At 43.7% G+C, this 25,669-nt stretch overlaps 1 protein-coding gene across 2 annotated transcripts in view; it reads right to left on the bottom strand.

The window, feature by feature from the left end:
• PCDH15 (protocadherin related 15) overlaps positions 1-25,669 on the bottom strand; it is a 383,455-nt gene that overhangs the window by 234,798 nt on the left and 122,988 nt on the right. For both annotated transcript variants that reach the window (XM_074155034.1, XM_074155035.1), the window contains exon 8: positions 3,922-4,030. In XM_074155034.1, coding sequence (XP_074011135.1) covers positions 3,922-4,030 — 109 coding nt within the window. The remainder of the gene's footprint in view (positions 1-3,921; positions 4,031-25,669) is intronic.

Raw genomic sequence — 25,669 nt, 5'->3', positions numbered from 1 at the left:
TTGCCTGATCTGTCTCCCGAGACGAGGAATTTCCTACTGCAGCTGTAACTACGTGTCTTCAAAATGTGTCATCTGCGTATTACAGATGAGCATGACTGGCCAGAGAACTGTTCACCCCTACACTGCCAATCTCCCATGAGTCCAACCTCCAAGAAGATGTAATCCAGGAAAAGCGGAGAGGCCTAAAGCTCTACGGATGAGCTCTGAATCCCCTGATTCCAGAAATTTACCTGGAGACATCTAGAGTATCGAAAGATGGTGGGCCAGCATGCACTGGCGGGTCTGTAAGCACCCTTGAGAAAGGAGGACAGCACATGAAGGGTGGCATGTGGTTCCTCTTCTGTACTTTAGCACCTTGATTGCACCATCCACACCAAAAATGAGCACTGAGTGCTCAACAGACCTCTGGTTACACTCCTTTGGCTCAGGCAACAGAAGCAGCGAGCTGACAGGCCAGGAGGGAACATGATCTCTTCTACCTTGATGATCTTACAGCAGAGGGGAACGTCCCCAAGGTGAAGAGCACTCTTAGGTTTACTTTAGTAGGAGCCGGAGGAGGGCTTTTGTGGGGCACGTTGCCTGCCGGGCAAATGCATCAGGGAGCTCACAGGACTGGAGAGAACGTTGTGGGTTTGAGCTTTTCATTTAAGTATCAGACAAATAAAACAAGTAATTGGGTTTGGGCTTTTCATTTAAATATCAGACAAATAGAACAATTAATTGTCCAAAACTGGCAGGAGAAATCACAGAGACAGTTCCAGGGTCAAAACCAGAAGCTGTTGATTTAAAGCAAAAAATGACTTTCCCAAGGACCAGCCCCAGAGAAAAGAAAGCCTTAAAATTACTAATAAAAATAGCCAAGGGAAAACCTTCAAATAGGGCTGAGCAGTAAATAGAAGAGCAGCACAGGGCTGTGATGCAGTTAGCATTAAGGAAAAAAATGGGGTGAGACTGCAGATGAGAGAAGGTGAGTTGGCTTCTACTCCCTTTTTATTGCACATACATGACATACAAAGGGAGGGGGCTTGCTCACACACTTGCGTATGCCAGACACTATAGGTGGGTCTATTGCAATGACTCAAATATATCAACATTCCTGAAAGTCAAGGATTGGAAAAATTAGTGCATGAAAAATTTTTTCTAAACATCGTGTTTCCAAATGTAAAAATATTAGGCATTTTATAAGAATTGAAATATTACATATGGCCCCAGTTCAATCCTCTTCTCTGAACGACTTTACTGTACTTTGGAAGGTAGTTATTTCATCATGTACTTTAGGCAGTACTTTAAATAGAAGACAACAATCCTAGTAGTACTATGCTGTAACTAGTCCTCTGATGTTAGGATGACCCTCAAGAATATTTAAGACCTAATCTTCTATCATTTTATCAGTGTCAGTCCATAACTACTTGAGCAAGTACATTCAGACATCTTGATATACCCTTGGAGAGGACTGCACTCAGAATGAGAAAGAAAGCAGAAAATAATGGGCTAGTAATACACTTGGGCTATTTCTTCATTTCTCAAGTGCCTTACCCTCAAGTTACTTTTTTCTTCAGCAGCGCTATGCTCAAGTGAATGTGCAGCAATTCAGCCGTTTATCGTTACCTCACTGAGTGAGTCTAACTCCTTTTCAATGAACTGCAGGGGAACCTGTTGTTGTTCGAACTGGAGAGGTTCACTCCTAGCCTTCTCATGGGAGAGATCACTAGATTTGGCAAAGGGAGCACTGAGGCATTTACCTGAACACTTGAAAGGCTAGTTAGCTTGAAAGCATGACAGGCAGAGACCTTTATGGGCACTTAAGGATGCAGTTAGTAAGCTGCATCAAGAAGTGAGTTATTGTTGCAGTGATACCAGGCTTTCTCAAAAGAAATGAGTCTTTACAGTAGATCCTGAAGACACTGAGAAAGATGCACAGATTTCATATATAACACCAGTGGTGCTCAGAGCATATGCCGGGACTTGACTTGTACAGGTGTGCAGTGGGAGGAGGAAAGCTGGGTAAAAGAAGAACCAGATTAGAACACAGTGAAATCAAATCAAATTCAAAATCATTCTCGTATTCAGTAAGTAGCTTATTCTCTCATTCTATGGACCTTCCAGTGTTTAAAAAAAGACATATCCAAAGATATAAAGAACTACGTTTAGATCTAAAGCAAGGGGAAAATCCATATAACGAGAAATATCTGTAAGGGCTATTTCCTGTGAAACTATTTAATATTTTTTGAGATGGTAATGGCTAAAATATAAATAGCACTGCATACTGGCAAAGATGAAGACAGACTTAAAATCTAAAAAGAAATCCTTTTGAAGAGTATGGGAGGAAAAAAAAAAAAAAAGATAGCCTTGCCATTGAAAAATTCCCAAAACCCCCCAAACCAAACAAGATTGTTATAATAAATCTTTCTGAATTATTTCTTCAAGGTCAAAACAGTCATTCAAACATTAAAAACATCACAGGTTAGTGAAACAATTTTTACTAAGTTCACTCCTGAAGAACTCCGCAGGTTATGCAAAGAACTTTAAAAAAAATGGACTAAACGTTGCACTAAGGCATAACTGTCAATAGCAGAATTTATAAATATGCCAAGGCCATTTTCAAACATAAAACCAGATAGTATATTTACTCTGCAAGTATTTACAAATGTTACAAAACTTTTTTGCTGGAAGAGGACTAGTTGACAGCAATGCATCTCTTGGTCTGCCAGGTTTGACTCCAGATACAACCTGAAGGGATCTAGCTTTCTTCACAGCTATTCAAACAAAACTCGATTTCTTTTCTTAGAGGGCGCTGAGGTCTGACATGCTGAGGCTGATCTGCCACAACCATGTCCCTTGTGATGGTCCTGGGAGTAGAGCCCTGGAAATGTTGGCACCGCACAGGTTCAGGCTCCTGCATTTTGCACACAGAGCCCAGGACTTGCACATTCAGTACAAGGGTACCTGGTACAGTAGCAATTCATCTGTACCCTCCTAAGATGGCAGACATATCAAACCATCTAACCTATTATTTTTCCCACCCCACAACAGAACTACGATATACATAAACTGATTTTTTTTTTTTTTAATGACAAGAAAAATATGCATTCTGCTCATTAAAATCTTTACCTCCACCTCTCCATGGGTGGAAAGCCATGCAGCTGCGGTTTAACGAAGCAAACATGAAAAAGATACGATTCCACAAAACACAATTTTCAATTCCTACGATTTCCAAATTACTATGACATCAGTCTCTGTACTATGGGAAGAACGGGGCAGGTGGAGGACTGCAACTGCAGACCACTGCCTTAGGACTTTCCATTATCAAATCATACAAGCTAAGCAACTGGAAACAAACGCCAAACACAGGAAAGTAGCAGGAAACAAAAAACAACCACAGCAGAATACAAGATATCCCCCAGCAAAGTGGGTATGCATTCCCCTCTGGCCAGTAAACAGCATAAACTAAACAAACACTGAATTACAAGGGAAAGCCTGCAAGATCACAGGCAGCAAACTTAAAGGTGGGTGCAGTAAGACCCTTTCAGTTGCTCTGTGCCAGAAGACTTTTGGAAGGAAAGCTGCTCTAATTTGCCTTTCTTTAGCATCTTTTATTGCATCTTTGCACCTGTGCATGAAAAATGCATGGCAGCGTAGCTATAAGCAGAGAAGTCTCTCTCTTTTTGCTTCCCACGTTGCTCCATTCACTAAACCAGACAATTCTGAATCTAATCTGAATAAATAATAATAAATAATGCAACCAGCAGAAATAAGCTTCTAAATTGCACTTAAGTGTAAACAAGTAAAACAATGATTTCAAGCCTCCCACTACCACAATATGAATTTTTATCAGGTTTCCACTCTCCCAGTCAATCTTTCTCTGGCTGGTCATAATAAAGCGACTGATTGTGAGTGACAGCAAGAGTAGCAGACACCAACCGACTAGGATGGAATAGAGGATGCCCGGTCGATCAGAAGGAGGCTGGATGTTTCGATCCTGATCTATGGCTTGTATGGGTGGAGTGACACTGATGGGATTCACACGTGCCTGAAATGAAAAACCAGACAGATTTGAAACAGAAAAATTAGAAAGCCAGCAGGCAGGTCTTTAAGTTTAACACAAAAACATCCCACTGACAAGGATATTTGCTGAAATTGCAGGAGAAAACCTCCTCATATCTAAGAACAGTTACAGCACATGTTCCTTTTGAAATCAAAATTAAGTAGGCGACATACATATTTCCACAGAAATCTCCTGTCTCTTAGACACGTTTTATTCTGTAATAGTATCTTCAAGGAAAGGAAGCTTGCAAATGTTCAAGCAAATACTTGACTATGCTTCTATAAACAGTGCCTTGAATCAGACATTTCAGATATCATTGTAGCAGTGAAAAATACAGCAAATGCTTTAAAAAGGGAAATAAAGACAAATTGAGTCTGAGAATCATTAGGAGTTAGAGTGGCTGTGATACACGAATACATACTGCAAAAGAAACTCAAGCCAAGGCACAGACATTTCAGGGACAGGTACATTTGAAGAGTTTGGGTGGACGATGCAATAATTCACACCATTATGCAGAAGTGGAGCGATCTCGCATGCTGAACAGGGAAACCAAAATCCAGAAAAAGCATTCACAGGCTTTCACCTTCTTCAGTATTTGTATGCCCAATTCTTTACCTACCAATTTAATAGCATTCCTATACCTACTAATAGCACTTAGCCCTCACTGTTGCTTTGAATATTTTCTAAAGTTTTCCTATGTGGTAACCCCAGAGCTGCCGTTCCCAACTCTAAAAGATCAGTTTCAGTAACCTTGACCGCCTAATCAACTAGAAATGCAGCTACTCCATGAATGCGTGTGCACCAGTCTTCTCCCTCCCCTTGGAACTTTTATTTGTGTGGCCAAAATGTTTAACAACCTCTATGAAAAACCAGACTCCTTTTTTTCACGTACGACTAAATCCTGGCAGCCTTTGCTCTGGAAAGCTCTAACAGTCCACGTTCTGCAAGAGGGAACTTGAAATTTAGCATAGGAATACGAACGAGACAAGTCCATGCTTGGCCAAGTTTTGACACAGCCTTTAGAAGTCCCCCTGTGGAGATGTGGAAGAAATCTGCAAGAGCTTCAGTGACGCCTGTCAATAAACCTGGAGGGAAAAGAGGTGAGCCAGGAATAAGACAGGAATGGATACAAGGCAGTTTGCACGAGTGGAGAGTTAATACCCTCCTCCTGTAATTTTGGATACATAGCCACAATGCCACAAGCTATTCTGCCCACGATTTGCCCATCCAGAAGTCATTTCCTACAGGTTACTTTAGGTCCAATTAGACTTTTCCAGGCTCATGAGCCAGGGCGTGCAGCCACACGTGGTTACACAGCTCTCGGCTTTGGGTGCAGAGCATCTGTCTGCCAACGCGGGGCTGGTACCTACTCACTTTTGCCTCTCTGCTCATGGCTTTTTCCACGGTTCCCAAGGAGCAGGCAAGGTCCTTTGTCACCCGCCTGTTTCCAATTCTGTTTAAAAAATTAAACTCTCAAAAGTGTAATGAGGAAGACGAGCTCAAAATAGGCATAAAGAAAGAGAGAAGAAGATATATTTGACATATGTTTGAATTTTTAAAATGATTTAGGACTACATAAAAGATACATGCTGAAAGATAAGACTATGCATAAAACTGTCCAAGATTAAAATGCTATTTTTAAATTTAGAGATCACTGAAGCACTCTTAGACAAATCTGCATTATAGTTAAAAACATACTCACAACAAAAACAGTCTCATTTGCTAAGATTGCCTAGGTTTTAAACGCATATTTTGCAGGCCAAGCTGAAACATCCTAGTCTATGCTGAAGTAACAGCAATGGATCTAGCCTTGTCTGTAACAAGCTATCAGCTGTACCCGACAGCCAAAACCAGAATAAAATAATAATGTTTGATATATAACTCACATAGCAAAGACTGAGAGAGCTGGGGTTGTTCAGCCTGGAGAAGAGAAGGCTCTGGGGGCAGCTTATAACGGCCTTCCAGTACCTGAAGGGGCTACAGGAGAGATGGGGAGGGACTCTTGATCAGGGAGTGGAGCGATAGGACAAGAGGTAATGGTTTTAAATTCAAAGAGGGGAGATTCAGATTAGATTCGAGAAAGAAATTCTTTGCTGTGAGGGTGGTGAGACCCTGGCCCAGGTTGCCCAGGGAAGCTGTGGCTGCCCCATCCCTGGAGGGGTTCAAGGCCAGGCTGGATGGGGCTTTGAGCAACCTGCTCTGGTGGGAGGTGTCCCTGCCCAGGGCAGGGGGGTTGGAACTTGATATCTTTAAGGTCCCTTCCAACCCAAACCATTCTATGATTCTATTATTCTATGACATGTGCTTTGCTTTCCAATTCAAGGAGAATCTTAGAGCAGCATTTAGAAAAATTGCATTTGAAATTTAACAGGGTCTACTTGAACAACAGGTATTTTCTTTCACACTACCACCATGACACTGACTCCTCAGAACCAATCAACTGAACAGAGCAAGTGGGATAAGAAAATGAAGAAGTGTAAGAAAACTAAGAATGAAACGTGAAATCTATTAGATTTTTATTCCATGTAAGTTGTTTTTCTAAGTCTTGTATACACCCTGAAATGGGCTGCTCAGAAACCGGAGGATATCATGCAACAAGATCAGTCGCAATCCACTGAAATGTTTAGGGATAATTTTGAATTAAATAGGCAGATGTGATTTGAAGCAAAGCTAATGGTAGTTTTATATTGTTTTAATAATCCATAGAGAACGCAAGTATCTTTTTCATTAAACTTAAATTAAAACTATGAAAACATAACTGCACAAAGAAGCAGCCATTAAGTATGTTAATGAATTTGTAAAAGCGTATGTAGGATTGTTTCATAAGGCACATATACACTTTTAGTGAAAAATAATTATTTTAAAAATTTGTGGTCAAAACGTGCTCTGATCAATAGCAGTAATAACTATGATCATCACATAGGGATATTTATTTCTTTCCCAAGTGCTCTAAAATGTAAAAGGCACAAATAGGTGCTCGCAACATCTCCCAGGTCCTGCCAACGTGGTGCTGCTTGGCAGAAAAGCTATCAGGGCTCGTGGGGGCCCAAGGCAGCTCCCTGGAGCCCATCTCACTGGGACAGGGCCCCAGTCCTGCTCCCAATACTGTTCTGTGTATCACGGTTCGCAGCTGTTGCTAGAGACCAGCAGACCGCAACAATACAATACTCACCACCGTCCTCACCAGGAGGTTCAGAGAAAAGATGAGGCTTTGCTCAGCCCTTTGAGAAAGGACACAGTCGCACACAGATAGAAGGTGGCTCCTGACTTAAGCAGAGAAGGTAGAGCCTCCTCACAGCTCTGCAGAGCAGGCAAACGTTACAAAATGGGATCTGTTGACAGCCAACATAAAATCATAGAATGGATTAGGTTTGTAGGGACCTTAAAGATCATCCAGTTCCAACCTCCTGCCCTGGGCAGGGACACCTCCCACCAGAGCAGGTTGCTCAAAGCCCCATCCAGCCTGGCCTTGAACCCCTCCAGGGATGGGGCAGCCACAGCTTCCCTGGGCAACCTGGGCCAGGGTCTCACCACACTCATACTTGCAAAAGACAAAAAAAACCCCTGTCATTCCCAGAATCAAAAAGACTGAAACTCATTAAAAGGAAGGGAAAACAGATTTATGAAAGAGTGTAATGTTTGCAGAGCCCACGACTGCTTGAGGAGACTCATTTGGAGGCAAAGAAAAAGCAGATGCTTTTTGTTTTTTTATTGAAACAGGCTTGAGAAAGGGCAAGGCAAGTCAGCAAAGCTGTGTGGCAGCGCAGGGAAGGTTACTCAGGATAAATAGATGGCCTTCAAAAACCAGCCCCTTCGAAGTGGAGAACATGAAACGGTTCAGAAAGCTCTAGCAGAAGTAGGCGATTAAAAAATAAACAAACAAGGAGATCCTGTCTCTTCTAAAGTAAAATATGCAGTAATTTATTTACTTTTTCCTCATTAAGGAAGAGATCTCTCAGTTACTGATTTTGGTATTAATAGAATTCCAGGTGCTTCAATACAGCAGAACACATCATCAGGCAGGCCAAAAAAATAAAAGAACCCAAACCCTGACTTGCAAACGTTATCACATTTATTAATAAACTAAAAAAAAAAATAAATCCTTCTTCAAAAAGAACTGTGACAGGAAGCCTGCCAGGGAGTCTGCAGGGCCAAGAGATGATCAAGGCAAAATAAAAAAAAGAAGTATTTTAAAAAAGCTCAGAGAGAATAAGGTAGCAGCACAAAACTTGATCATTTTTTTCTTCCTTTTGTGTTCACCATGAAACTACTCCAATAGATCCCCATGCCAGGACCTTCTCCAGGTGGGATGCCTTGCAGGTCCCGCAAAAAAATCATAGTATTCGGAGATATTATGGATGGAACAAGCCAAATGAAGGTAAACATGAGGCCAAGAGCAGATGGATTTCTAAAGGAAGGCAAGAATGAATCATGTGAACTTGCTGTGGAATGTCACTTAAAAGTGCCTTGGTACCTGAGGAACAGCAGGTGGCGAACGGAACACCAAAATTAAAAGGCTCCCAGGGCAACCCAAGGGAATATCGCCACGAAGGCTGAGGGTTTTACCAGGAAAAATTAGCAGATGAAATAACACTTTGAGCAAACACATAAATAAATACAACACGCCAGGGAAAGTGTGGGCTGCTGCAAAGGGAAACGCAGTCTCTCAGACTTAGAAGGTTCCCCGCAGGAACGACTGGCACATGGCTACCACAGAACCGCTCCACGTAGTGCCTGCAGACTTCCAGCCAAATTTACCAAGCTCCCTCACAAAATACCCTTATGAAAATTTGGCCGAGGCAGAACACAAGCGAAGGCCTGCGTGTCCCAAAACAGGTTAAGAGACGTGAGGCAGAGCAGAAGTAAGGTCTCGGTTCATCCTAGAGAGAGAGAGGAGGGTGTAGAGGGACCCGTGCCGGTCGGCGAGGCGGCGGCGGGGCCTGCAGGCAGCAGCGGGGCCTGAGGGGAGCCCGGGGCGGGGGCGGGATGGCGCTGCGCAGAGAGGCTTCCCGCTCTGAGACCACCCCCCTCACGGCTCCACCCCCAGCCGGAACAAGGAAGTCCGCGGCAGCCAATCAGGCGCGGAGGGGGCGTGTCCAGGAGCCGCGCGGGGATTTAAGGGCGGTGGGAGCAGCCCCTCGGCCGGTGGGTGACGCGGGGTCCGTGTGAGGGAAGGAAGGAGGGGAGAGCAGGCAGCCTGGACAGAAAACATCCAGGGATGGTCTTCACTAGGTCTGTAGCCACAGCCAAAAGGAATAAAGCCACCCAAACTGACCCACCGCAGAGACGTGCACCCGTCCAGGTGAGAGGCGGTATGGAACGTCTGAGCCTGTCACTCTTGCGGGAGGACAGCAAAGACAGCGCCTGTGTGCGCTGTGAGCAGGTAAATGATCTGCTCAGCCTGGTGGCTGAGCTTAAAGAGGGAGCGGAAAGGTTGAGGTCCATTTGGGAATGTGATGGGGAAATGGATTGGTGGAGCCACACCCTGCCATCTTTAGGGAAAAAGGAGCAGGTGGATGCTCCAGAAGAGGCAGAAGATCCCCTGCCCTCTTGTCAGCAGGCGGAAGGAGGGGAACTAGGAGAGAATGGGGGGCAATGGAAGCAGGTACCTGCTTGGGGCAGCAGGAGGGTCCCCTCCAGACCTCCCCCACCTTCCCAGGTGCCTGTACAGAACAGACACGGGCCTCTGGAGATAGAGGATGAGGGAATTGAGGGTGCTGATGAAGCCCCATCCAGGGAGATGCCAAAGCAGCCAGCTCTATGTGTTAAGACTGCTTCTGTGAAGAGCAAGAGGAGGGTGACAGTTATAGATAGTTCCATTCTGAGGGGAACTGAGGGTCCCACATGCCAGCCGGACCCTTCCCACAGGGAGCTCTGCTGCCTCCCTAGGGCCCGTGTTAGGGATAGAACCAGGAGGCTTCCTGGCCTGATAGGGCCCTCAGATTATTACCCTCTTTTGATCTTACAGGCAGACAATGATGAGCTAGAGAGAAGAAGTCTGAGGGCAATGAAGAGAGATTTCAGGGCCTTAGGACGGCTTATCGGGGGCTCGGGTAAGGCCTTTGACACCATCCCCCACAGCGTTCTCCTGGAGAAGCTGGCAAGTCATGGCATAGACAAGTGTACTCTTCACTGGGTAAAAAACGGGCTGGATGGCCGTGCCCAGAGAGTTGTGATTCATGGGGTGAAATCCAGTTGGCGGCCGGTCACCAGTGGTGTCCCTCAGGGCTCAGTTTTGGGGCCAGTCTTGTTTAATATCTTTATTGATGATCTAGATGAGGGGATTGAGTGCACCTTCAGTCAGTTTGCAGAGGACACCAAACTAGGTGGGAGTGTTGATCTGCTGGAGGGTTGGAAGGCTCTACAGAGGGACCTGGACAGGTTGGATCGATGGACCGAGGCCAATGGGATGAGGTTCAACAAGGCCAAGTGCCAGGTCCTGCCCTTGGGTCACACCAACCCCCTGCAGCGCTCCAGGCTTGGGGCAGAGTGGCTGGAGCTGCCTGGCAGAAAAGGACCTGGGGGTGTTGGTGGACTGTGGGCTGAACATGAGCCAGCAGTGTGCCCAGGTGGCCAAGAAGGCCAACGGCATCCTGGCCTGTCTCAGGAACAGCGTGGCCAGCAGGAGTAGGGCGGTGATGGTGCCTCTGTACTGGGCACTGGTGAGGCCCCACCTGGAGTGCTGTGTCCAGTTCTGGGCCCCTCACTACAGGAAGGACATTGAGCTGCTGGAGCGTGTCCAGAGGAGAGCCACCAAGCTGGTGAGGGGTCTGGAGAACAAGTCACAGGAGGAGAGGCTGAGGGAACTGGGCATGTTTAGTTTGGAGAAGAGAAGGCTGAGGGGGGACCTCATTGCCCTCTACAACTCCCTGAAAGGAGGGTGTAGAGAGGTGGGTGTTGGCCTCTTCTCCCAAGGGAATAATGACAGGAGCAGAGGAAATGGTCTGAAGTTGGGGCAGGGGAGGTTTAGATTAGATATTAGGAAGAATGACTTTCCTGAGAGAGTGGTCAGGCACTGGAACAGCCTGCCCAGGGAGGTGGTGGAGTCGCCATCCCTGGAGGTATTTAAGAAACGTGTAGACGTGGCACTTCAGGGCATGCTCTAGTGGCTGAAACTGTGGGGGTCCTTTGTGTGTGTATGATTGGACTCGATGATGTCAGAGGTCCTTTTCAACCATGACAATTCTGTGATCTGTGCTAGTACTGCAAAACACGGGGGAGAACACAGCAAGAAGAACGATGAATTATGCTAAATTATTCAGAGTAGAGCACATGGGGGTCACCTGCAAAACCCTGCAGTTTTAAGCACTGAACGCTGCATACTTAACGAATTACCTCAAATTTTTTCACATTTTCCTTTTACATATTCAGTTTTTTTATGAAAAACACCCCGACCAAAACTCTTAGAGAAATCTTCTCAGCTATGTTTGAGAGGGCAATGAGTCACAATGATCCTCCTTTTCAATGAAGTCAAACACGACTTGACTGCTCGGGGGCTGTGAGGACAGAGCACTGGGGATCTTTTCAGTAGAAAGATCTCTTGTTATTCATTACGAAATGATCAGTGAGTAATAAAATGCTTATTCATAAATACCATAAAATAGTGCCATTCGCCTACCCCAATTACCAAACAATACACACTTCGAAAGACAGGATCATTGAGTTTCTGTCATAGGAAAGATGGGAAAGAAGACTGGAAATTATCTGGTTACTGTTATAAAATCGAAAGGGCTACTAAGAAAAAAAAAAACACAACAGCAAATACACATTCAAATGCATCGTCTTGATGCATTTAGTGTAGCCGGAAAACACATTAATTTGCTACACTGGTTTTATGTCTTGCTCTTTGACCTGTGTGGTTAGCCAAAATTTGGTTGCAAATTGTTTCTGTTTAGAAGATAAACCAATAATGGAGCCAGATCTGTTTGAAACAATTCTGTTTTTCAAAAGAAAGGCAAAAGCCGCATTTCCCTGGAGAGGAGAGAAACTGAGCTTCCAGACACAGTACTCCTGCTTACATCTCTGAATATACTTCAACCACAAAAGCTCTCTTTGCTTTTATTCAGGAACTGACCACCGCCACCACATCTGAGACTCTCTGCTGCTTTTCTGTTTTGGCACACACACCTTCGTAACGCAGCAAAACTCTTTCAGTTGTTGTCTCTATTTCAAATGGTGACATATGGCTAGAATACAGATGTCTAAGTGGAACAGCAGCACGATAACAATTAAATAATAACGACTGCCAGAAACTTCCCTATTTTTTCTTACCTGAAAAATACATTAAGCAATGTAAAGCAAAAGATTTTTAAACTAGCACATCATTGACTAGTCCCAAAACTTGCAAAGTAAGCCATAAACCTCTGCATGCGTTTCTGTGAGAGTGTTTTGGGCTCCTACGAAGGATAGTGAGGAAGAGGAACAATTTATGTTTTAAATTTATTTATTAACATGAAGCTTAATAAACTTCAGACTACAGCTGCATTCAAAAATCCAGACAGGATTTCTAGGCATCTGTGTATATAGGTGTATTGTTTTCACCATCATATGCTGAATGAAATATAGTATAGAAGAATTAAATGGGAATTTACAACTGAGACGCAGAACATGCATTTTGTGTTTTCAAGCATAATAAAACAACATAAATGACTTTTTTCCAAAGTTGCATATTTTCCAAAGATTTTCTATGTATGTTATTTTATTTAAAACGTTTTAAGATGTCCATGAATGCCAGACTTTCAATATGATATGTACAATGTCATATGTTTGGAATGTAATACCTCAAATTATTTGATTAAAACCTGAGACTGAGCTTTTGTCTTCTTATACAGACACTTCCGATTGCTTGTTCAAATGGCTGCCACCTGCCTCCTCCTTTTTCCTTAGTTATAACTCCCCTCACCATCCTCCTCGCCTGAGGTTTTTCTCATCCACTTTTTGAGGGTAAAGCATTGCTTCCCAGTGCTGCACAAAGCCTTTGGAAGATACCAGTCTGGACCTTGCGTCGCTGGGAAAACACTGCTAATGGTTTAAAACCAGCATGTTGCCAAAAAACCCAGAGGGTCATTTTTACTAAATAATGGCTAATAAGCAAGAGAAGAGCAACCTCAAGGAATTCATGTACCTTCCCCAAAAGAAATGCCTTCCTTTCTTTGTATGTTCAATTGGAGTTCATCTTACTGATTTTTCAAGCTATGCAGGTCAGAAATACTCTACTTGAAGTTAATGGAATAAAAACCAGTTAAATCTCTTTGGAGTGAAAGCTGAATGTCATGCTGGATATCTATAGTTTTACGCAGATACCTCCCCAGAATATAGCAACTTTATGCACTTTTAAGCGGTAGCTCTTAAGCGTTATAAAACCTCTCAGGTCAATAACTCCATTCTCCCTGCAACTAACACTGTTCTCTCAATATTATCTGTTCGGTAATAAGTAACCACAAGTCAGAGTCATGAAATATCAGAACCTAATTGCAACACAACAACAATTTAGGATTTCAAATTCGCTACGCATGCTGTATCACACACAGTGCTATGCTGAATTCAAGTTGCAATAGGCTTCTTCAAGGCACTGATTCTATCAAGCACCGAGTATTAAATGAGAAAGGAAAAGCACTGATGGCATTTGCTGTGAGTTTAAAGTGTTTTGGTTTTTTTTGACAGGGGACCATAATAATTGTTGCATAGCTGATACTGAGGATAGTTCTGCTATAAATAAAAATATTTCCTATCTTTTCCATGGTCTACCTGAGACACAAAGCCAAATTTGCCAACCGTATCTATGTATGAAGAACTTCTTCCTGTAGGGGAGATAAAAAGTAAAAGGGAGGAAATGACACATTTTTACAGTTAGAACAACAACATGATTTTCTGCACAGAGCTTTTCTTTACCTCATTACCACAAAAATTATTGTGTTCTGAAGTACTGAAACACAGTTAACCTGACCTCGGACACTGCCTGGTTTTGAGCAGGTAAGTTGTTAACAAGAACTGTCTTTTGCACGACTGAAGCCAACACACCATCCAAACAACTACAGGTTCATAAACTGGGGTGACGCTGTTTTGATGATTCACAACCACTTCAGCTCCCCCCTGCCTGCCTCAGGATGCTCCAGGGAGTCAGTGGTCAGGGCCACTACACATGCAGAAGTAAACATTACCAACTGCTGTAAAAGATAAAACTATCTGAAAAGAAAGAGTTCCCAAACTTTTGTTTAGATTCACGAAGGTGAGCTTCCCACCCATAGTGCTCCTATGTCTATTACCCTGCATGAAATCCAGTAACAGAATGGAGAAATACTACATCTTCAGAATTAAGTATTGTATTTGAACATGGCGAGGCATTTTCTACCCATAAATTCACATGGAAGACTAAGTTACAAACACGTACACAAAGACTGGTTGGTAATCCACACACACAATAATCCACCAAAGAAAGGAACGTTCACTTGCATTAATAATTCTATCTGGCAGTTTGCTGTGGCATTTCCCAGGCAGACACACAGTTAACAAAGTCACAGTGTTACCAAATAAATTGATATTCTTTTAAAATAATTTCCTAAGTCATAGTAAACCCTGTGTTACCTATTCAATTGTCCTCGGAGCTCCAAGGCACTCGTATACACATATACCATGGAGGTATGCAGGACATTTATAAGATCTTATTTATTTATATTTATTAATGCTAAACAGTTAAGCTTTTTCTGTAAGGAGTTCAATATTGTCTAATATTGAAAAATCTGAAATGTCTCCCCAGGCATTTTTCTCTGAGAGCATAAGAACATATATTCAATTGTGAAAAGAACATACCTAATTCCTAAATACCAGTTTATTCTAATTTATTCGGATTCAGTAGACTATCGTGTTCATTAATTTGGTGGGGGAGGCAAAGAAAGACACTTGTTCATATAATGGCAAGTAAGTATTTTGATCTGCATCAGCACAACTAAGTGTTGGCTTCCCACATTAGAAGAGTGATGACATTATGTCACTCAATTTGCAACAGATTATTAGAAGTCATATTTTCCCCTACCTTCCTACATACCAAATAGCTTTTACACCTTATTTAGTTGTTCATTATAACCTATGGTTGCTGTGTTCTTAGTTTGCTGTTGTGTCCAATGTTTATGCAGTTTACTAAAATGAAAACTGTAAAATTCAAATATCCCGACAGATCATGTTGTTAACAGAGTAAGCTGTCAAAGAACGCAATTCCTTCCATTTATTTGTGAAAACAGGCCACCTCTGAGGGGGAAAAATTATTTTGAAAGAGTAGTAAGATAGCATAATGAATCAGAGCAAAGAGGAAAATAGAGACTATTTTTATCAATGTTTTCCAGGAACAGCAAGTCCAAAAAAGAATTGAATTTCATCAGGATCTGATCACAGTGCTTACTAAATTGCTTTTTCTGTATCTGACATGCTTTATAAGAAATGTCTCCAATGCAGCATCTGTGCTGGAGACTAAATGAAATGTATTATGCAATGGGCCTCCCGCCTCGTCACCCAGGTATAATCTGTGCACTTCAGGCAAAAGCAAGAATTCAATCTGAAGGTCTCCTTGGTCCAATGTGATGATTGTGATTAAAGAACAAGTTGCGCCAGGGGAGGTTCAGGTTGGATATTAGGAAGAATTTTTACACTGAAAGGGTTATCAAGCCTTGGAATGGGCTGCCCAGGGAAGGGGTTGAGGCCCCATCCCTGGAGGTGTTCAAAAGATGGGTTGACATAGTGCTGGGGGACATGGTTTGGTGATGGTTTTTTTGTCAGTTAGGTTGATGGTTGGACTGGATGATCTTGAAGGTCCCTTCCAACCTAGACGATTCTATGATTTCCTTTTTGACATTTCGCTTTTTTCCATGTAAACTAAGAAGTCTATTTCCTTGATTATCTTTCAAATTCTCGATGGTAGGTTTGTTGTTGTTGTTATTATTATTATTATCATTATTATTTCTGTTCAGCATTCAGAATGAGGCAGGAGAACAGCTGCAGAAAATCAAGTTGTAAAACCCAAGACAAATGCACCTACTTCTGCTTCCCAGAGATTTACAAAACACAGAAAACACATAAAGATCAGTGTTAACACTACCGTAATGACTTAAAGATTACTTTTTTTTCATTCCCAAGAGTAATTTCCTTATAATACAAGTCTGTGAAGTATTAACCCCATTTTGTTTTCTTTAAACGTGCATTTCTCTCAAAGGGGGAAAAAAGAATGCAGTGGTCCGCTGTGTCAAGAGTTGCTACTTTCAGCTGAGTTTGCAAACACCGACTCTGACTTGGTACTGTTAAGCAGAAGAGGCCAATGGCTTCTCTATGCCTTTAGAAAAATTAGCCACAATATAATATACTAGAAAAGGCACGAGACATGATGATCAAAGGTATGATCAAAAGCAGAGCGCGTAGTCTGAATACAGACTCTGGCTTAGACTCTTACCTTTCAGCCTGAAATAAAATGACAAAGAAGAAATACACAAAAGATCTGTAAGACTGTGTGTTACGGAGAGTGTGAACAGGATCCGCTGTTCACTGCCTCTTGCAAACCAGCAGCTCGGGAATGTCTAACCATTGAGCCTGGCGGCAGGTTCAAAATGCACACAACAACAAGGATCTTCACCCAAACAGTGTCATAGAATCATAGAATTGTCTAGGTCGGAAGGGACCTTTCAGATCATCTAGTCCAACCATCAACCGAACTCTGATAAAAACCATCACTAAACCATGTCTCTAAGCACTAGGTCAACCCGGCTTTTAAATACCTCCAGGGATGGGGCCTCAACCCCTTCCCTGGGCAGCCCATTCCAAGGCTTCATAACCCTTTCCCTGTCAACATCTTTCCTACTATCCAATCTGAACCTCCCCTGGTGCAACTTGAGGCCATTTCCTCTTGTCCCATCGCCTGGGACTTGGGAGAAGAGACCGACCCCCCCTGGCTACAGCCTCCTTTCAGGGAGTTGGAGAGAGCGAGAAGGTCTCCCCTCAGCCTCCTTTTCTCCAGGCTGAACACCCCCAGCTCCCTCAGCCGCTCCTCACAAGACTTGTTCTCCAGACTCCTCACCAGCTCCGTTGCCCTTCTCTGGACCCGATCCAGCCCCTCAATGGCTTTTTTGTGGGAAGGGGCCCAGAACTGGACACAGCACTCCAGGTGGGGCCTCACCAGTGCCCAGTGCAGGGGGACCATCACCTCCCGAGTCCTCTTCCCCACGCTGTTCCTGAGACAGGCCAGGATGCTGGTGGCCTTCTTGGCCACCTGGGCACACTGCTGGCTCATGTTCAGCCCACAGTCCACCAACACCCCCAGGTCCTTTTCTGCCAGGCAGCTTTCCACACATGCTATGGTGCGCCTTCCTAGAGGCACCAAAGGTGCAAAAAGCTTACCTTGGCTCAAATATCAGACAGGTTCACAGAACAAAAATAATATATATATCTACTATCAATTTTTAAGACAGCACTTCTAACTGCAACATGGGAGAACCCTTTGGGGAAGTATTACCAGTACCACTGGTGGGACCTTTCTTACATTAATTTGTATGAAACTAGATAAAGAACTGCATATACGACAGTAATTAATTTAAAATTCAAAAAAGGTAAACGTAGAAATTAATAGGTCAGTGTTTCACTCATCTTTTGTGTATTGACTGATTCATTTTACACATAGATTTTATTAAGATAATGTTGCCTTTTTATTTACATATTTAGTATCTTCCTTCGGATAACTTTGATAGAGCCATTTTCTCACCTGGAGGAAGAAGCAAGGGCGAGAGTCTCAAAGGAAAGGAAATTTCGGAAGTACTGAATCTGCAGACAAGCAGTGTTCCCACGGGTCAGGCTGATACAGGAGTTTAACAGTTGGGGTCAGCAAAACACCACTACGGATCACAGCTCAGCTTTGTGAAGAAACAGTTACATGTTCTTTACTGGTTTTTTCTTGTTTTGTTGGTTTGTGGTTTTTTGTTTTTTTTTTTTGTTTGTTTTCTTAATACTTCCAACTGCATGGTGACTTTTCTAGTTCAGGCATGGGAACACCAGCTGCAACTACCTACCAACTGACTTGATTCACAGAATCACAGAATCACAGAATCTTAGTGGTTGGAAGGGACCTTTGAGATCATCGAGTCCAACCACATTAAAAAAAAAAAAAAAAAAAAGAAAAAAAAAGAAAAAAAAAACACACACACAAACCCACACAAAAACAAAACAAAAAAAATACAACAACAACAACAAAAAAAAACCCACACCAGAAAAAAAAACAAAACAAAACAAAAAAAAAAAAAGCACCCACCAACTAAACCCCACACCCATAATCTCACACACAACACCCCACCACAAACCAACAATCCCGGGCACTAGAGCAAGCCCTGAAGTGCCACGTCTACACGTTTCTTAAATACCTCCAGGGATGGTGACTCCACCACCTCCCTGGGCAGGCCGTTCCAGTGCTTGACCACTCTTTCAGTAAAGTCATTCTTCCTAATATCTAATCTAAACCTCCCTTGCCGCAACTTCATACCATTTCCTCTGGTCCTGTCATTATTCCCTTGGGAGAAGAGGCCAACCCCCGCCTCTCTACAGTTTCCTTTCAGGGAGTTGTAGAGGGCAATGAGGTCCCCCCTCAGCCTCCTCTTCTCCAAACATGCCCAGTACCCTCAGCCTCTCCTCCTATGACTTGTTCTCCAGACCCCTCACCAGCTTGGTGGCTCTCCTCTGGACACGCTCCAGCAGCTCAATGTCCTTCCTGTAGTGAGGGGCCCAGAACTGAACACAGTACTCCAGGTGAGGCCTCGCCAGTGCCCAGTACAGAGGCACCATCACCGCCCTACTCCTGCTGGCCACGCTGTTCCTGAGACAGGCCAGGATGCTGTTGGCCTTCTTGGCCACCTGGGCACACTGCTGGCTCATGTTCAGCCCACAGTCCACCAACACCCCCAGGTCCTTTTCTGCCAGGCAGCTCCAGCCACTCTGCCCCGAGCCTGTAGCGTTGCTTGGGGTTGTTGTGACCAAAATGCAGGACCCGGCACTTGGCCTTGTTGAACCTCATCCCATTGGCCTTGGCCCATTGATCCAACCTGTCCAGATCCCTCTGTAAAGCCTTCCGACCCTTCAAATTCAAATTGTATCCACCACTGTCCTTTTCTCAATAAAGTTTGTCACCCTATCATGAGATAATTTTAGGTAGAGATTTTGTACCCAGATCCAGCTACAAATTCTATATCACCATTATTATTAACCACTTTATTATGCTACTTTAATGGTAACATTAACAGTGACATTAATGCCACTTAGATTGAAGGTTAAAGGAAAAAAAATAGTTTTCCTAGGTGTAGTTCAAATGCTTTAATTTTCAATAATTTGTGCAGTCATGCAGATATTTTATATGTGTGCATGTATGCACACAATCTGGAAGGGTCACTTCATCTGTAAGTTTATCCTCACAGCTTTTTATGGTATAGTGATATTTTACGTTTAAATGCTTCTTTTCTCAAATCCCAAAACTCTTCCAGAACAAAAATTGGGAATTATTTACAAAGCAGACTCCTCACTATCTACACATAGGAGCTGCTTTAAACTTGAGCGCTGCTGCAGGTACCGATGCAGAGCCAAATGCAGACTAATCACCTTTTCTTGTTTCAGAAGAGGGCATTCCAGCTCACCATGAATTTCCTCGTGCTCTAGAGGAAAGAATGCTAAGATTTAAGCAAGTTTTTCTCCAGAAGCATTATCAATAGCACGGAGCAGAGGCAAACATGATTGTACTGGTAATGGTGATGATGGGCTGCTCCCTCCCTACCCTACGCTGCATCGCGCAGCCCATGGCTGGAGGCAGGGAAATGCTCTTTGGCACAACACATTCTCTACGGCTTCTTTCACATTTTAGACAGCGGGGCAGGGCACTTGGGAAGAACTGAGCTGCTGGGCTGGGAGAGCAAGGCTCTTCTGGCTGCTCCCTCCTTGGTGTGATCCCAGCCTGGCCGGCACAGCTGGGAAGGCTGCTGGCCCCTCAAGGGCCAGTGCTGCCTTGGGAACACAACAACAACAACAAGTGGAACAAGGACACATTACGGAATCATGGAATTGTCAGAGTTGGAAGGGACCTCTAGAGCTCATCCAGTCCAACTCCCCTGCCAAAGCAGGGTTGCCCAGAGCACATCACTCAGGACGGCATCCAGGTGGGGCTTGAAGATCTCCAGAGAAGGGGACTCCACACCCTCCCTGGGCAGCCTGTTCCAGGGCTCTGCCACCCTCACCAGAAAGAAGTTCTTCCTCATATTTGAATGGAACTTCCCAAGTTCCAGCTTGTGCCCGTTGCCCCTCGTCCTCTCACTGGGAACCACTGAAAAGAGTCCGGCTCCATCCTCCTTCAACCCACCCTTTAGGTACTTGTAAGCATTCATAAGGTCTCCCCTCAGCCTTCTCTTCTCCAGGCTGAAGAGCCCCAGCTCTCTCAGCCTTTCCTCATCAGGGAGATGCTCCAATCCCTCCATCATCTTAGTCGCCCCACACTGGACTCTCTGCAGTAGTTCCCTGTCACTCTGGAACTGGGGAGCCCAGAACTGGATGCAGTATTCCAGTTGTGGCCTCACCAGGGCAGAGCAGAGGGGGAGAATGACCTCCCTCCACCTACTGGCCACACTCTTCCCTGCGCAGCCCAGGATCCCATTGGCCCTCTTGGCAACAAGGGCACATTGCTGGCTCATGGATAGTTTGCTATCCACCAGGACTCCCAGATCCTTCTCCTCAGTAGTGCTTTCCAGAAGATCCATCCCTAACCTATATTGGTGCCTGGGGTTCTTCCTCCCCCGCTGCAGGACCCTACATTTGCCCTTGTTGAACCTCATTAGGTTCTTCTCTGCCCAGCTCTCCAGCCTGTCCAGGTCACGCTGGATGGCGGCACAGCCCTCTGGAGTGTCGGCCAGTCCTCCCAGTTTGGTATCATCAGCGAACTTGCTGAGGGTACACTCTGTCCCCTCGTCCAGGTCATTGATGAATATGTTGAACAGGACTGGGCTGAGTATTGACCCCTGGGTACATCTGTACCGTAGACTGCAGTGGGCCAAGGAGACTCCCAAGTTAGCCTCAGAAGACCAGGGACAAACAAAAAACCAAGTGCCGCAGCCCAAGTTGAGCTCTGAGCTGCCATGACTACATTGCTACTAAGAGCCATCCTGCAAATGCCAAGTCTGGCAAGGAAGTCTGTGCCAAATTACATCCCCGCAGGTGCTTAACATCACACAACTGCTGACGATGGGGTGACAGCGAATCCTGCTGCCCTGTTCCTGTGAGAGGCCACAAGACTCGGTGGTGATCGAAAAGGAAGGAGCTCTCAGAGTGCTTCCTGCAGCCTCCGAGGGGGAACGCTTCTGCCCAGAGAAGAAACTCCCTCTCTTACTTTATTTCCCATTACCTGTAAGTGTACCCGTCACATATCTGCAAAACCTTAAACTGATGAATCACTATTCAATTAATTGAAGAACTAATATAATCTGCACCCTCTGCATTGTGAGAACAAGCTGAAAAGAGAAATCTCGCTTCCTTGCAATGACCCTTAATGAACAGCTCGTTTATAGCTTGATGGGATAGCCTAGCTATTGAAATGATAATTATCGCTACAAGGATCAGTGTTATGACACAGATGAGAATTTTTCTGAAGTTAAGTTCACTGCAAAAGTATTTTGTCTAAATGTCAGCATTTAAAACCTTTAAATGTTTCTAAATGACATTTAAGGATCAAATAAATTAATACATATGCTTCCTTTGTGACAATAGCTCCACTTCACACTGTAACAAACAATGTTTGATGAAACAGAAAACAGACGTGCATATTGTTAAAAGTGGCTTTTTTTTTGTCATGGCAAATATCCAAGACAGCAATTAAATCACACAAGTAGTTGATTATATATTCAAGATACATGCCAGAGCTCAGAACGAGACAAAGATGGTGCTTTCTCCCCTGAAGCTCGAGTGTTTGAGGAGAGAAAGGCTCAGTCACCTCGTATCTGAAATTCCTTAATGACATCACGGAGAGCGAGGCAGGTTCAAACCCCAGAGAGTGGGATATCTCGCAAAAGTGAGGAATCACACTTTCCTACTGTTCTCATGTAATTATTCTTGCAAGCTGTGTGATCTCACACATTATGCTAAAGTCGTCTTTGTTACAAGGCAGGTGGGGTTTTTTCTTTTTCTTCTTTGTAACGAATTAAAAAATGAAAACTGGAGAATGAACAAAGAATACAACAGGATGAAGCAGCAAAATCTTTTCAACTGAGACTGCGGTGTCTGGCAGTGTTTGTAGTTCATTAACCTGCTGGAGGGTAGGAAGGCTTTGCAGAGGGATCTGGACAGGCTGGATGGATGGGCCAAGGCCAATGGGATGAGGTTCAACAAGGCCAAGTGCCGGGTCCTGCCCTTGGGTCACACCAACCCCCTGCAGCGCTCCAGGCTTGGGGCAGAGTGGCTGGAGCTCCCTGGGGGAAAAGGACCTGGGGGTGTTGGTGGACTGTGGGCTGAACATGAGCCAGCAGTGTGCCCAGGTGGCCAAGAAGGCCAACAGCATCCTGGCCTGTCTCAGGAACAGCGTGGGGAGGAGGACTCGGGAGGTGATGGTCCCCCTGCACTGGGCACTGGTGAGGCCCCACCTGGAGTGCTGTGTCCAGTTTTGGGCCCCTTCCCACAAAAAAGACATTGAGGGGCTGGATCGGGTCCAGAGAAGGGCAACGGAGCTGGTGAGGGGTCTGGAGAAGAAGTCTCATGAGCAGAGGCTGAGGGAGCTGGGGGTGTTCAGCCTGGAGAAAAGGAGGCTGAGGGGAGACCTTCTCGCTCTCTCCAACTCCCTGAAAGGAGGCTGTAGCCAGGGGGGGTCGGTCTCTTCTCCCAAGTCCCAGGCGATGGGACAAGAGGAAATGGCCTCAAGTTGCGCCAGAGGAGGTTCAGATTGGATAGTAGGAAAGATGTTGACAGGGAAAGGGTTCTGAAGCCTTGGAATGGGCTGCCCAGGGAAGGGGTTGAGGCCCCATCCCTGGAGGGATTTAAAAGCCGGGTTGACCTAGTGCTTAGAGACATGGGTTAGTGATGGTTTTTATCAGAGTTCGGTTGATAGTTGGACTAGATGATCTGAAAGGTCCCTTCCAACCCAGACAATTCTATGATTCTGTGAATTAAATATACTTTTGGCATTGGTTCTGCCACACAACAAGAAGGTAGTTTATGCTAGTGATCTTGTATTACTGCACACTTCAAACCTACCCAGGAACCCCAGTGGTCTCTCTCAAACACTTCATATATCTGGCTTATGTGGCTGATGTGCCAGACAAAAGTTTGAATCAAGGCAGATCATCTACATTTCTGAAAGGAAATTACTTCTAATTGCAGCTCCCCAGTTACTTCTTCCAAGCACAATCAGAACCCTTGTTCTTCTTAGCTTCTGACGAAACTATAAGAATTTAGTATTTTCCCATTAGTGTTCCCAGTAAGTTACTAACCATGATGATAAATATCAGACAATTAATGGAACATTTCCGTATTTGGAAAAAAGAAGAAAATTATGCATATGATAAAATCAGCCATTTTAATCAGTTTATTCCACCTCTTGCTCTTGATAATTGAATGAATCAGATTTGAGATTAAGCCTCTAAAATTTCACTTTACAGCTTGACAAATACCTGGAAAATGTGCCTGGTTTCACCATTAGGGAAATATCCAGCCCAGACTGGGTCTCTGCTGAACTACCAGAGCTCCTGCTCCTCCTGCGCCAGCAAGGGAGCCCCATAGGCACTGTGTATTGCGGTTGAGTGGACAACCCATTCCAGGCAATAAACAAAATGTGTTTTTCTCACCCCAAACACAACTTTGAAGATGACCTGCAATGATACTTTCTTTTCCTGTTTCATTTTTTACTATATATTGTCCAAAATTCTCAGTTTTCAGTCAGGCTTGATCCTTTTCCCCTTAAAACCACCACTTGTGCATTTTAATAAATATTAGTAATAGTGAAAACCTGAAAGATGCAAATCTTGCTCAACCAATTCCTTTATGTTATAAAAAATATGTGGCCTTCCTGTTGTATCTTTCAATGCTATTCACTATTCTTCCCCCCTTTTCCAGTATTTACCAAACATACGAAGCAAGGTCTCCACTATGGTAATCCCACATTTAAAGCAAGTTTCCTGCACTCAGACTATGCCATATCACTTTATTCCTGCTCATAGACATCAACTCTATTTCTGAAACACAGCTTGGTTAAAGTCACCAGCAGGAAAGTATCTTTCAGACTGTATTCATTCTGCAGCCTCTTCTCAACCAGAAACAGTATTTTCAATAACTGAAATGTGGTTTCCTTAAAAATTCATTACATTTCAGAAGTGAAAAGCATGGTTTTGTTTGTTCTTGAAGTGAAAAGCAGCCAAGTTAACTTCTTTATCTGAAATACATCTATATTTAAAATCACAAGTTAATCTTGGATACTGAACAGTGACTGTCCTGCTTGATCAACATATCAAGCAAGGGAAGTGCTTGCCTGCCTGCTAAGAGAGACTACAGAAAACAATTCTTAGGTTCATGTATTCACATATTAAAGCTACTGACTATTTTACTGACAATTCTTTTTAATTAGACATGCCGTCTTCATATACTCCCAAATACCTAAAAATTAATTACCTGTAACATCACTATCTTTTTAATTTTAACCACTTCATGCTTCACTACTTTTCAGTGACATTCCCTTTAAAAAAAAAGGCTCTACTTATCAAGAGATTGCATACGGGAGACAGACAATCAATTATAAAAAAGGAAAAGATAGGGACAAATCATAGCAGAAGACTTAAAAACACCTTTTACGACTCCTTATCACGCACTAGCAGATAATCAATAGCTTATCCAAGCTGTCCATTTTGACTTTGCTGTAAGAGTAATTTCCATAGAGTTAATTCAAAATCACCAATATCAAGTTACAAAAACCCCTATGCTACTAAATCTACTGTGAATGCTACTGCTTGTTTCACATTGTCTGTTACCTTGAACCTACCACCAATTTAGTGACGTCTGTATGGCTGTCATTAGAGTGGAAAGGGTAAAAAAAATGTGAATGAAAAGTTTATTCATAAACTTTGGAGGGGAAACTGCACCCAAGAGAGGATTTTATCATTGCTTTTGAATTGCTTTCTGACTTCCAAAGCAATTCAAGATTGCCTATCAGTTCATCATGCATCTATGCTTAAATTTAATTAGAAAAATTGTTATCTGCTGCTCAACTACACTGCAAATAACTTGGCCAGAACAACTTGCCTTTTTCAATAAAAAATACATCGACAACTGCATACGTGTCACAGAAATCAATCTTCATTTTCCCTTTCCTAATCTGCGTTTCAGGTTTTACCTAAATTGCTAATGAAAAATTAATACCTGAAAAATGGGTCAATTTGCTCATCCTTCAGGTAGTGGCAAAAGGACTACTCAAATCCTCAGACACAAGAGAGATTCTTTTCTAATTTACCAAACAAGCAGCAACCCAAGAATGTATAGATACAGCAGTATGACTGAAGCAACACCATTGCCCTGTCTACCAAATAAGTTCTGGGTAGTAAATATATAGGGACTCATTCGTCTTACAGCTCAACAGTTGACAGCAGATGC

This window comes from Numenius arquata, chromosome 10 (genome assembly GCF_964106895.1).
Source record: "Numenius arquata chromosome 10, bNumArq3.hap1.1, whole genome shotgun sequence".
In the NCBI taxonomy this organism is placed as follows: Eukaryota; Metazoa; Chordata; class Aves; order Charadriiformes; family Scolopacidae; genus Numenius; species Numenius arquata.
Note: the sequence above shows the minus strand (reverse complement) of the source record. Positions and strands in the feature narration are given on the sequence as shown.